This window comes from Triplophysa dalaica, chromosome 21 (assembly GCF_015846415.1).
Source record: "Triplophysa dalaica isolate WHDGS20190420 chromosome 21, ASM1584641v1, whole genome shotgun sequence".
In the NCBI taxonomy this organism is placed as follows: Eukaryota; Metazoa; Chordata; class Actinopteri; order Cypriniformes; family Nemacheilidae; genus Triplophysa; species Triplophysa dalaica.
The window spans coordinates 13940970-13954392 of NC_079562.1; the positions used below are offsets into that span (position 1 = coordinate 13940970).

Sequence of the window (13423 nt, forward strand, 5' to 3'; positions counted from 1 at the left end):
GAAAATAAATTCTCATGAGAACAAGGATTTGTAGACTATTTCATGATAATAAAATTGTTTTCCAACATTTAAATAATAATTATCTTTAGATATCTTATTCAATATGAATAAGATATGTAACTTAAATATGTGGACATAATTTGAGTAAAAAAGTTGCCTAAGTAAGTAAATTTGTGTGGAAGTTCATGATTCAAAATCACGAGGACAAGCATTTGAAGATGATATATTACATGAAAACAAAATTGTTTGCCAACATTTAAATATTAGTCATATTATTCAATAAAAGTTTATTTATGGCTCACAAAAATACTGTAAATTTTTTGATTAGTAAAGAAAGGTTGTATTTGATCATATTCAAAATAACAAGAATCAAACATAATGGTTTAATATTAATTTGATTGATCAAACCAATAGACCATTCTGTAAGACATTTGTGTTCTTTTGAAAATGTCCCATTTCATGTCATAAATATCTAATTTCATTAGTTCCTTATTATTTGTCAAAGATTATTTTTAATATTCTAGATATTAAAAGAAGTCATTTTAAACAATACCCATCCTCATACGTCTTCACCTCTCCCTTTGAAACAAAAAGCCAATTCTGAAACAACTACTCATATGCTTTTGGCTGAAAAATTATTTATTTAAATTTGTTTTGAAAATATATTTGTTTTCTTCCATTCCATTGGATGTAAAAAGCATTCAGGGATGAAAATTATTTTGTTTCCTTAAGTTGTTTGGATAGACCTTTTAATGGAGTCCGAAATCAAAGTATACAGATTTATTTCTTATGACCTCATTCATTCATTATCCATCTGTTCCATTCATACTGTGCATCAGTACTTTGGCAGATGGGCAAGTGGGGCTTCGATGATATAAAACATTATGACAAATAAATAAAATAACACATTTTGGGAAGCTATATACAGAGTCCCTATATGTGGCATGGTTGTTCTCAAAAGCACCATTCAAAAAGATACTTGCATTGGTTTAACATCAAATTCCCTCTTTTCTCAGGCGGAGCTGAGCCCCTGTGTCATATCACAGATTAGGTTCATGACTTCTGTCATTGCTGATGCTCTACTCGGCTTTCTTTGACTTTCTCTTGCGCGTTCCTTCGCTCAGGTCCTCCTTGGTTTTGGCAGGAGAGAGGGATGCGGAGGCAGCCGTGGGTGCGGAGTGGTGGTGATCGTGGGACTCTTCACCGCCGAGGGGAGATCCGAACAGCAGGTGGCACACCCAGGACTCGATGAGGGCAAAGGGTGATCCGTGAGAGTGGCGGGCCGTCATAAACACCTGTGTAAAGAGTAAAAGGGAGGTTCAGTGCGTGTTTTTAATGTGTTGCTATGGAGTTTTTAAGCTTTTTTATTTTCTCCAAAAATATTAGCTAAGAACAAACAGCAATGGCAGTTATGCCTAAATAAAAATCACTAGCTAGATTTTCATGTTTTTGTTTGGTGTGCTTGCAAGGATCTCCAATTACAATTCAGTATGCCAAACCAGATGCCAAACCAAATGTGAACTAAACGGTCAGACTGGATTTACTGATTTATTTATAATTTTTTATTAGGCAGCGGTTATTTGCACTAAGTGTAAATAGCAGTAGGTTCCGTTTAAACTAAGTGTAAAAAGCAGCATTTATTAGCAATATGGTATTTACACTAACCGAAAATAGCTGTATTTTTTTGGATTAAGTAGAAATCGTAGGTATTCATAAATATTGGTAAATAACATTACTATTTGCACCTCAGTATTGTTGTGCATAAAAAATAATGCAATAATAACAGAGTGTAAATCAATATATTTACAAAAAATATTAAAATAATGGTAACTTATTGAGATATTAAAGCCCTGCATCCCTCACCTTACCCTAAATCTTAACTTTATGAATAAAAATGAATTTGAATTCTTACATCAATTTTATTGAAAACAAATGCCTTTATGATCTGTAATGTGATGGAAAAGGTAAAAGAGCATTTTCAGTGAGAGGTGGATTAGAAACTAGGACTCCAGTAAGGGATAATGTACAGGCAGCCGGTTGTCTTGTATCACACTGAGGGGGCTTTAGTTCGTGATAACAGCCGGCTGCTTGTACATTATCCCACTTATTACACTGTAACGCCAGATGAGAAAAAAACTGGACATGAAATGTGAATTTGAAATATTGTATTAGCTCATTTTTATCCAATCCAGACCTTCTGCGAGGAAAAGGTGTTTAATTTTGGTTTTAGTGAGAAATTATGTTCAGATGTCACGAACAGGCAATTTGGATTAATCATTTGAAATATAATGTAATTTAAGTTATTAAACGACGTAGTTATATTTACGTAGCTGCATCCGGGTTACCGTGTGTTATTTGTTTTGAGAGGTTGTTATCTGGGAATAACAAACCTGCAAATGTCAAGACTGGCCAATCAAATCAAGCGTTCTAACGAGCCGTGTAAAATACAGACTTTACACCTTACTCCTCTGTTTGATATGCCATCGTTCTTACACTTTCTTTATTCCACTCACATATTGGTGGGCGGAGCTAATACAAATAGTCTATGCCAACGAGGCGGGCTGTTTGTACTCAAGCGTAAATAGACAATCCGTTTTTATAATCAGACAGAATGTATGTACCTTGGATGTGGCCATGAAGAGAGTAAAGAGGCAGATGAGTGTGCTCTTTGAAGCAGGGAGCACATGAGCCTCCTGTAGTGTGAACAGAAAGGCTCCATACAGACTGGCTTTGGTAGGGCTGCAAAACACAAGAATCAATTCAGGACACAGAAACACAATAAGTGCATGACAAAAATGAATACAGTAAAATATCTACAATTCTGAACAAAAATGGACTGTGGTGTTACCAAGAAACTGTATTCTTATAGCATTTACAGTGGCTCCATGGAACTTCATAAAATACCATTTTATTAGGAAGATCTCCAAAATGTATACATTAAAGTAAAAATGCAAAAAAGTAAAGATCTGTGCAATGATCAATATAAAATAAATTCCAAATACAAACAAAATTCTACATTTTATATAAGCTACAGTGTAAATAAATATATATATAAATAAGTATATGGATTCATAAATGATAGACACCACAAGCTCAGACATTCTGCCTCACATTTAGTTTAAAATGACACACATGATAGTGAGCAAATGACAGATTGCCATTTTTTGGTGAAAAGTTCCTTTAAGCCTAAAAGAATGGTAAAAAACCCTCAGTGCATCTATGAACATGAAAACTTACAATGACATGTTGAGGATTTCATTGGTGTCTGGCTTCCACACTCCACGCAACAGCTGCTCGAAATTGGCCATGAGAGCGACCCCTGACCCTATGAGTATTAATACAACAAGATCAGCAGAGCGCCACTTATACCCACAGCAACTTTTCTTATAATAATAATCTGTTACGCTATATACTGTGATGTAAACAACGCTGGTCCAGTTTTAACACAACACATATGTTTGAACTAAACCAACAGAACATTTATAACCAAATCAAAAAGTTAAACAAACGTGTATAAGATTAAACTATGTAAGATTTAAGAATTAAATGTAAAATAAGAAAATGTAAACCATCTTGTTGATGGGTCTATAACCCAAAGGAGACACCCCTCTGGAGGTATGAGATACTTGCCCTTGACATAACCAGTGATAATCATGATCAGCCACCCGTGATGATAAGCATGGTGAGCATGATGGACTCCAGCCGCAATTTTACGGCATCGAACGACTTCCTTTAATGCCACTAGCACGAGTTTCACAGGCAGAAATGCCACACATTTGTAAAACAGGTTTAGAGGGCAGAAGAAGATCAGGTACCTGCAAAGTTATGAGACAAACCCAATCACATTTCCACTTTACGAAAGGCACAATATTTCTGTTACCAAAATAATGTCTAAATTCGGTGCATGTTCCAAACGGACAAAATGTGGTTTTTACAGCAGTGATGCAACTGCCATAATATATGGCCGATAATATATTTTTTGAATATTCTTATGTATTAAGGGCGCTGATTTAATTTAGCATTTACATTTTAATGTATATTTAAACTGTAAGCTGTGCATTGGATTTCGGAGAAGTATGTTTTGACCCATATACATTACCAGTGTTTCCTCAACATTTCTCAACCGTTTCTTAACCAGATAACACTGAAAAAAATTGTAGGAATTAGCTACTTATTTTTTGCACATAGCTTTTAAAGGCAATTTTACTTGACCAAAAAATTATGTAAAATTTACCTTAAAAACGGTGTGCAAAAACACAAAAATATTAGTAAATTAGTGAATTAAAAAAAATGTGTACAATATGTATGAAAATAAACACAGACAAATTAAATAAAACCTAGTTATTTTTTCAGTGAACTTAAAGAACAAACAAACATGAAATTAAGTTAAAAAAAATAAAAATTAACACATTTCTATACAGATTTTTACGCCAAGCTTTGTAATATTTTATTGGATATTAATTTGGTTTAAAGTTAAAAATGCCTGAGATACACTGGTGCATGCAGAAGACTTGCGTAACATACACATAATACCATCCACATAACTACTCAGTAACTACTCAGTGTTATATTAAGCTGTCTGTATTCTAATTAAACCTTTCTTAAGGTTTTTCAATTAAAAAATAAAAATAGTAATGGCAAAGTAAACATTTTGTTTTATAAAATATAACTAAAGCGCAACTTGCACACAATAAGGATGCTGTATTTATAAACAAATATCTTAAGTTACCAAAGATAACATTTGTGACACATGCAAAGTGTACTGTACAAACACTGAGCCATTGAAAATGTCCTCACCAGACAGCTGAGGCCAGGAGGATGTGACTGTTGTTTTGGAAATAGTCGATTGGAGACACACCTAGGATGATGTCTGCCAGAATGTAACTTCCAAAACAGTAGAGCATAGCGCAGAGCCAGGAGGCCACAGGGCTTTTACGGGACACCTCAACAGCACCTGGTGAACAGAGACAGAGAAACACAATTACAGGCTTTGCAAAAATGAAACAGAAAGTACAATGGAAGTCACTGATTAAAAGCAAGTAAACAACAGCTTTGCTTGCTTCCACCTTAGCACACATGACGCCCTTTCCAACAGTCTCACAGCATGAATAACATGGACCACCACTTTGTGGTTCAGCTGACCAAACATCAAACAATAAGGAATGTTAGATTTGCAACATGATGATTTTTGACACCACTAAGAAAGCATTAAGCCAAACAAGATTGAGGAGTCCACGTCACCCCTTCCAAATCTCCAGAGATGAAGTGACGGCACAGAACAGGTGTGGCCTGGGCGGTTACACACTCTACAGGCATTTTGACTGAAAACTGATCCTCTTAAATGTGCACTAAAAATAAACAGAACCCCAAAGCTTATCGTCCCTCGCGACTGTAGGCCCTGTTTCACACCACGACCTCCAACATTTGACACGACAAATCAACCGCAAGACAACGTTTAGACAAAATGCTGGATATTTATATCTCCTTCTTTCACCATTAACATATATGGCCATGTATCCTTACGTGTCACTTGAAGAACAAATTAACAGATTTATAATAACTGCGTCTTTGTAAATTAAACTGTAACTTGTTAAAAAGAGGATGCTAGTTAAATTCACTAGACAATTCAGATCTAGCTAACTCCGGCAAATCCAACATGGTGACAAATTTTCACTAGTAAGTAACATCATGAAAAATAAAAACATAATTATCATTTAAAAAGAAAAAAACCTTTTGTGTATTTACTTGTAAAGAAAATTATGAATGATCTTTACCCTTGCAATTCTTCTTAGTATAAGTCCTTAAAAAATGAATCATGGTTTTACTTTAATAAAAGTGTAGCAATCATTTTTCTTACAAATTGTACAACCATAGTTTTACTACAAACACAACTGTTAAACTATGGTCACTGTGGTGAGACCAGAATAAATTTGCGGATGCTGATTTGACTACTAACGGATAATAGATAGCAAATACATTTGAGCAAAAAACTAATAAGAATTTAATGACTCAAAATAGTAGCTACTTTTGTTTTTGGGGTGAAATGTGAAACGGACGTATTTCTAAACTGAATGGTTAAATGAAAGTGAAGAGTAATAAGGAGGGTTAAACTGAATTTGACTAACAAATGTCCCGATGACTCTCTCTCAGCTGCGCGTGCTGCTGCGCTCTATTTAGGGCGCTTCTATTTATTGAAGCGAGACGCGCAGCGGAATGTACAAGCGCTCTATCGTGTTTCCAAGAGGACTGAAAACTCTTAACAAAGACATAGAGAATATAATGATTTACACTCTTATAATACACAAATAAGTAAGACTATTCTGCCTAATACGAAAACAAAATCAATGGCAGTGACAGCCAACCCCGAAGCAGTCAAAATTACAACACTTGTTGACAATAGGCTACATTTAATATTGATTATTTTATCTAATCTTCCTAATATCTGAAAAATAATAGGCCTATATGTCGTGAAGAATATAAGAAATCACAATATATGCACACAATTTCTCCACATATTTGACCCAATAAGTGGAATATAATCATGTAAACAATTGGTAACACAAACACATTCTCACATGTCATCACGACCCAAAGTAAGGTTTAGTGTATTACAATAGTGTCATAACGGATGACCTTAAACAATAAGGCATTACCTGGTTCATATTTGAGGTAGAGTATCGACACGATATAATAAGCGAGATCAAAGACTGGAAACATCGCCATCTTCGAGAAATACTGGGCAATTTCGCCCAGGTTTAGGACATCCAGCACCTCCATCGTGTTCTTCGGACCCTACCACATGAAGAGACCCTTCTTCTGCACGAGTGAAGGGCTCTGCACATTCACAGCTGCCTATTAATATAGAGCAGAGAACAGGCTGAGACGTTAAATGAAGACTCACTGACGCTTCAAAGCCTGTCCCGCTACCGCCACTTAGTGGATAAGAACAAAAAACAAATCTAATCAAACCATTAAGAAGAACGGATCAAATCTATCTCTAAATTATAAATGTAGAATATTAAAAAATATTATTTCATGATTATTATTATGACGTAATGGGTTCTACAAACTATTTGAATATTTACATATTTTGCTTCATATGCACTTAAAAAATATAAAGAAAACCTATTAAATGCAAGCCTACTTTAATGCTTCATATAAGTGTGTCCAAAATAAAAAATACAAATATTTGTGAAATAAGCTTTTAAACTGTAAAACTGTCATTAATGGGCTGCATTTTGGCCATGGTGGGGCAACAGATGAGAAGAATTCAACACACGAACATACTGTATATTAGTGTATGAGAAGGATATTTATACTTGACATACTAGAAGAAGCGGTCACATGATTTGAAAATATTATTGATTTAATAAATATAACGTTTGTTAAAAAACAGTTAGATATTTTTAAATTACCATTTACCGTTTTGCGGTTAAATTTTCTAAGTTTCAAAGTTTTTTCTATTTACATTTTCATGAAAAGCTTATTATAACCAATTTCAAATTGTTAAAAGAAAACTAAAGATTGTAAAAATAATACATTTTAAACAACAGCCATCATATTGACAATTTACAGCTACTATGGCATGTACCGCAATAACTCCCTTAATAGTAAAAGTAACCATGTTTTGAATTGATTGATTTGAATAACCATATATTTACTACACAAATCCTGGTAAAACAGAGGTTACTATAGTTAAACCATGGTTAATTTTCGTACGAGTTTCTTACTGCAGTATAAACTGCATCCTTCACACTGTAGCTTGTTTTTATTTGGGAAACAAAACGCTCATGTTCTATTCCAGCCGCCAGGTGGCGAGAATCAACTAAACATTCTTACTGCGTTAGAACACGTACACAAGAAGAAGACGAATCAGTGCGGAAACATTTGTCAAAATGATTGGAGATCTTTTACTTTTCGGGTAAGTTGTGCTGGTTTTGATCAAAATAAGGAACTTTTGACATTCTTTGTGGAAAGACATTTGATTGTAATGTTTAGGAGTATAAAATATGACTGTCGCGGTGTATTAACAGTGTGTTTTCCTATCCACGTCACTCATCTTCTGGAAATGTATGTGTGTGTGTGTACAGAACTCTTCTGATGAACGCTGGAGCTGTGCTCAACTTTAAACTGTGAGTATATACAAACACATCTGACAGCTGTAGTTTAATGGGTTATTCGTAAATTGCTGATCTTTGCTGTGTGTGTGTCTGTACAGGAAGAAAAGAGAGACGCCGTCTCAGGGATTTGGAGATGAATCTCGGGCATCCAGTACAGGTAATATAACCAGCTGAGAAATATATAGTTTTATGACTCTCTCAAATATAAAATTGTTTCCTTCATCGTCGTTTATGTAGTTTTTTTTATTCGTTGGCGCTGTAAATTCGTTGTGTTGCGAGTCATAAAATATATCGAGTACAATGCATTTCTGAGTCTTATTTTTGCATGCATGAATTATGTTTAGGTGACAACATCAGACAGTTTCTATTGAGTCTACGGTACTTTCGCATATTCATCGCCCTCTGGAACATCTTCATGATGTTTTGCATGATATTGTGAGTATTCTCTTCATAAACTTTTAGTGTTTTCCTAAAGTATTTACACTAAATGATACAATGTTTTTCCTCAGGTTATTTGGATCATAAGGATTACAACAAATACCAAGGAATCATCGCAAAATGCTGTCAGGCTTGTTTCTTGTAAAGATGTTTATTTAACTGTTGGATGTTTTAAGGTCTTAAGTCATACGTTGTGTTGAGGGATGCACATTGTACTTTCTGTAAATGGGATTTGTTTAGAATGGTTGTTCACTATCATTTGTTTAATTGGCCAAATACGGTCATTTCACTAAACTGGAGTCAAGTTTTCAAAAGTCAATTTTGTACAGAACCGAGGTTTGTTTTATACACTAAAAGACTAGCTGTTTGTGCAATAAAAAAATCAAGCAGTCATTAAAATATTCTACAAATTAAGCAATGCCTTTTACTTTTTATGTACAATTTATGCTTGTGATAGTAATACTAAGTTTGGTTTGTAATTTCCATAATGTGCACCGAGAGCTAAAAACATTGCAGACTAATTTACAGGGTTCCCACTCTAAGCCAAATTTTAAATTACCTGACTTTGAATGAAACCCAGACTATGAAGCGGTTGTTTTTTGGCCAAAACTACTGAAATTTAAATTTCTTGCATTTTGCTTCAGTTAAGAGCTACGAAGACTGCATTTTAAGTGACTGCCAGGTGACCAGTGGCAAAGAACCATATGCAAAATTGCACAATAAACTGTGACAAACCAAAAAAAACCTGATATTCCATGACTTCGCCAAAAAAATTGACCATTTACATGACATTCTATGACCCGAGGGAAACTTGCACTAATAAAATCTAGATGCAGTTTTCTGAACGGGGCTTAAATTTAGTCCCAGATGAAAATAAATGCTAAAGAGACTTGAACTACTACTAGAATATCGTGCAATTATTTGGTCTCAATGCACATTTGTAAAGTGTTAACTTTAAATTTCCTAATTTACAAAGACCAAATCCTGGTTTAAGATCACCATCTGGGAAAGGGTCCCCTAGTGTTAAAGTACAAAAGTGCCTTTGATATCTTTCATATTGATTCAAGTTCAAAAACCAGTCAGAAAACGTTTGCATGGTTGAAGTTTTATTCACCAAATTTTACTTAAACACTCAACATACACAATATTATAATTTCAGCTTTTCCAAGTACTCTGACACCACAAGGAACTAGAAATTCACTTCACACAGCTTTTCAGGAGCAGCACAAGCTCTCTAGAAGACACCTATAATAGGAAAAGAGACCATAAATGTTATGAATGACAGTTTAAAATAACGCAGAAAACAAACTGATGGTCAAAGTTATAATACCTTCTTAGGCTGTCATCAAGGGTCACACATCTCAAGGGCATCCTGAATCAAAACATGTCCTGCAGAAAATAAGAAAACTGGTTTAATAACAAAAAAATCATAACTCAAGTAAAGAAACGTCGGTTGTGCTTCAGAAACTTTGGCTTAAATAGAAAATCAAGTCAACAGAGTCGATCTGCTGGGGAAAAAAAGTCAGTCATCACGTGCATTTGAGGATCAAAAACGATCACATAAAATTATATAATCTTACCAGTGTTTGACTTAATGTTCACTTCTGGATACCCATTTGATTATGGCACAATCTAGGCACAAAAAGGAACGGTCAATTAGCAAGAAATTTGAATCAAATTTTTGTACGTGGTATCATCTGGTAGCTCAGAATATTTGGCTTATTTCGGTAAAAGTCAACAGAGTCGATCTGCTGGGGAAAAAAGTTGAGTCATCATGTGCACCACATGCTGGAAGGCAATCGAGCAAAAACCCAACTTACCCGTGTCTGACTTCATTTATGGTTTCCCATTTGGTAAAGGCATGATCTAGTGAAAAGGTAAAAGAAAAGGTCAATTACAATGATCAATTATACAATTTTTTGTTTGTTTTTGCCATGTGAATGCTCAGAGCATTTGGCTTTTGTTTCGTTATAAATGGTCAACAGAGTCGATCTGCTGGGGAAAAAAGTTAAGTCATCATGTGCATCACATGCTGGAAAGCAAATGAGTAAAAAAGTAAAAAACTGACCTGGTAAGGTTATCTTAAGATGGATGCAGTTATGGTTACCCATTTGGTAATAGCATGATCTAGTGAAAAGGTAAAAGAGAATGTTAAATCACAATAAACGTTTATTTAAGTTATTTTGTCTCGCTATGTAGTTGGTTGCTCAGAGCATTTGGCTTTGTTTCGTATAAATGGTCAACAGAGTCGATCTGCTGGGGAAAAAAGTTAAGTCATCATTGCTACCAAAGTTCTCAGAAGATACTTGCGAACCGCCTTCATAGTTAAAATGTGTATTGTGATTTCTGTACTCACGGATGTCTGAACAGAAGACGAGGCCAAACTCATGGTCATTGTCTAAACACGCAACGTTCTGTAAAAAACACAAAAATTTGTGATTATCTGAGAACTAGCAACATACTAAATGTAATATGTTAACGAGCTTTAATAGTTTTAGAAACAAACTACGTTAGAATCGTGGCTTTAGACTAAAGTCTCACATATGCACACGTGCGGAGCACAGCAGCAACGTGGTGAAAATTAGCAATCGTTAAATCTTTACAGCAAATTTGAACGATTATGGAAATCCGCATTTATATGTTTTTTCGTAAAATCTGCTGTTGTAATTGCCTTTCAAAAAACATCAGATGTCTGAGTATACATGTTATAAAGCTTACCTCCTCGACTGTAGCTTAGTTTAAGAAAAAAGAAGGAAGTGAGGGAGCACGCGCCTTATATAGGTTGTGGCAAGACCAAAGCGCATGCGCACTTGCAGAGTGAGTTCTGTTGAGAAAAAAACATTTTAGCCAATTAAGAGCTAAATAAATTACAAAATAATTGATATGTTTTGTTTGGCCTTTGTGTCTATTATATAGATATGATTAAATAACGCTTGTACAAATGTGGGTCACTCTGACGAGCGAAGACTCTTCTCAAACTAAGGTGTTTTACTTATTTTCTCCCCATGGTGGCAGTATAGGTTCGTACAAAATGATCTCGTGAATAATCGACATTCTCTGTGTGTTTAAAGGCTTTACATTACTACACTCTGATGTTTTATTATTTTCTAACTTCTTCATTTTCAAATTACGGTTAGTTTTAAAATGATGCAAATGTCAAATCTGAAAAAAATATCCAAACTAATATTTTAAGGGCGTCTATAATTTCACGGTCCAGATTTCCTAAACGTTATTTGTTTCACTTAATTATTTAATTAAATTTCATTCATTGGTTGGCCACGTGATCTTGATCATACTTTAAGACGCACGAGCTGGCACGTTCACTGTAGGGCAATTCGCACCTATTTGTGTGATTACATTAGCACATGTCTTGTGTTTTGTATCTCGGGTTTATAAAATTGCCGAATGTTGTCGGCACATAAGGGCGGCTCCTCACTCTTTGTTTAAGTACAAAGACACTTAAAATCGTGAATTACCAGTCGTGGGATTATCTCCCATCAACAGCTGATATAAAAAGCATCCCATCCCCCAAGTGTTTCTGGTCCAGAACATTCCTCAAAATGTGTGAAGTGTTGCAGTTCCAGCAGCTTCATTCCAAAACGTGTAAATTGATTAATTTAGAATAGAATGATGGACAAAACGTGTATTTTATAATAATGTATCATCATTGAATATATATATAATGTATAATGGAAATCTGATGTCATATCAGATAAGTATTGTGACCAGCTTTGTGTGGCATGAAGTAAAAGTTTTTCTTTTGCAGTAACTTTGAACCAAAGACCAGGGTTAAATGTTAAATAGTATCCATTCTTTCCTAATAGGTTTTAAAAGCTGGTTAGAGTAGTTGCTGGTTCCTCAGGGCATGTTTTGCTTTGTTGCAAGATCTTGTTTGGGAGATCCCACGTGAAAGTTGGTTTGTTTAAGTGGCTTCTTCATACAGGTTTGGGAGATTAGCTTAATGATGCTTGTTGTCAGCCTTGTTTGAGCGAGCTCTTGAACATCCTGGGGCTAAAATGCTTAAACAAAAAAAGTGACTGAAAAGAAAGTATTATTGCTTTAAAGCATAATATAATAAATGACACATCTATTAAATGCAACACTTTTATGTCCAACAGACTGTATTTTAAAACTTGAGGTCATAAAAGTTGCAAAATGATGTCTTGTTATTCTTATCAAGAAACCAAGAAGCGTAATGATTTGCTGTCAACTTGCATTAAACAAACATATAGCAGATCCTTCTAGTTTGGGTACACATATGACCTCAAAAAGGGGAGATGTTTTTTGTAAAGATACAGTCTTTACTAACAGACAATCTCGGACGTCTGCAGAGGAAGAAAGTCTGGGAAAGACCAGCCGAGTGTTCCGGGTGAGATCATTGGTGCCTTTCAGCATGGACAGGAGTAGATGTCTACATGTTAGTATGAGCTAACCAGGGTGTGGGACTTGTTTGACCTTTGGGTCCAGGCCGACTGCTGCATACAGGCTGGAAGCACAGCAGGAGGGTGGTGCTGGCCAGACTGGAGTCTCCAGGCTGCTGTCCATCCGTGTGGCACAGGGGACAGGGGCTCTAACCACAGCGGGTGGTCATCAGCATGGCAGATCAGCATACTTGGGCTGTCATCTTGTCTTTCAGAATCTCCATTGCAACGTAACAATCAGCAGGGTTTTGTCAAGACTCGTCTTATGTTTGCTCTCTAATCAGTCAGAGATTAGACCAGGCGAGCTCTGCAACATGCTTATCCATGGAGGAAAAGTAGGCTGAGGTCAAGGAAGTGCTGGGTGTTTTATTGATCGCGGTAACATGGAAATTGTGTGCTCAGATGGATAAGACTGTCTTTGGGTTGCAATTATTAACTGTGTAA

At 35.4% G+C, this 13423-nt stretch overlaps 2 protein-coding genes, 1 long non-coding RNA gene and 4 other non-coding genes across 8 annotated transcripts; 1 reads left to right on the plus strand and 6 right to left on the minus strand.

The window, feature by feature from the left end:
* Nucleotides 1-618: 618 nt before the first annotated feature.
* On the minus strand, nt 619-6912 carry tmem38a (transmembrane protein 38A). Its single transcript, XM_056734994.1, has 6 exons — nt 6654-6912; nt 4798-4954; nt 3631-3815; nt 3238-3325; nt 2622-2739; nt 619-1295 (listed from the first exon to the last, which is right to left on the minus strand). Exons 1-6 carry the CDS (start codon nt 6775-6777, stop codon nt 1080-1082), a joined length of 888 nt encoding a protein of 295 aa, XP_056590972.1. The 5' UTR covers nt 6778-6912; the 3' UTR covers nt 619-1079.
* Nucleotides 6913-7838: 926 nt separating this feature from the next.
* On the plus strand, nt 7839-8972 carry smim7 (small integral membrane protein 7). The gene is made up of 5 exons (XM_056735167.1): nt 7839-7921; nt 8091-8132; nt 8219-8277; nt 8465-8555; nt 8630-8972. The coding sequence occupies exons 1-5, from the start codon at nt 7896-7898 to the stop codon at nt 8643-8645; spliced, it is 234 nt and encodes a 77-aa protein (XP_056591145.1). The 5' UTR covers nt 7839-7895; the 3' UTR covers nt 8646-8972.
* Nucleotides 8973-9647: 675 nt separating this feature from the next.
* Nucleotides 9648-11329, minus strand: LOC130410320 (uncharacterized). 2 transcript variants are annotated; one of them, XR_008904997.1, is made up of 7 exons: nt 11277-11329; nt 10915-10972; nt 10627-10685; nt 10379-10424; nt 10139-10190; nt 9889-9947; nt 9648-9803 (listed from the first exon to the last, which is right to left on the minus strand). It is a non-coding gene; the product is annotated as an uncharacterized LOC130410320 (long non-coding RNA). The 2 variants fall into 2 exon arrangements; XR_008904996.1 differs by lacking the exon at nt 11277-11329 and having other exon boundaries at nt 10915-11270.
* On the minus strand, nt 10013-10101 carry LOC130410812 (small nucleolar SNORD12/SNORD106). The gene has a single exon (XR_008905047.1). It is a non-coding gene; the product is annotated as a small nucleolar SNORD12/SNORD106 (small nucleolar RNA).
* On the minus strand, nt 10255-10344 carry LOC130410810 (small nucleolar SNORD12/SNORD106). The gene has a single exon (XR_008905045.1). It is a non-coding gene; the product is annotated as a small nucleolar SNORD12/SNORD106 (small nucleolar RNA).
* On the minus strand, nt 10494-10588 carry LOC130410811 (small nucleolar SNORD12/SNORD106). Its single transcript, XR_008905046.1, has one exon. It is a non-coding gene; the product is annotated as a small nucleolar SNORD12/SNORD106 (small nucleolar RNA).
* LOC130410809 (small nucleolar SNORD12/SNORD106) lies at nt 10757-10849 on the minus strand. Its single transcript, XR_008905044.1, has one exon. It is a non-coding gene; the product is annotated as a small nucleolar SNORD12/SNORD106 (small nucleolar RNA).
* Nucleotides 11330-13423: the final 2094 nt, after the last annotated feature.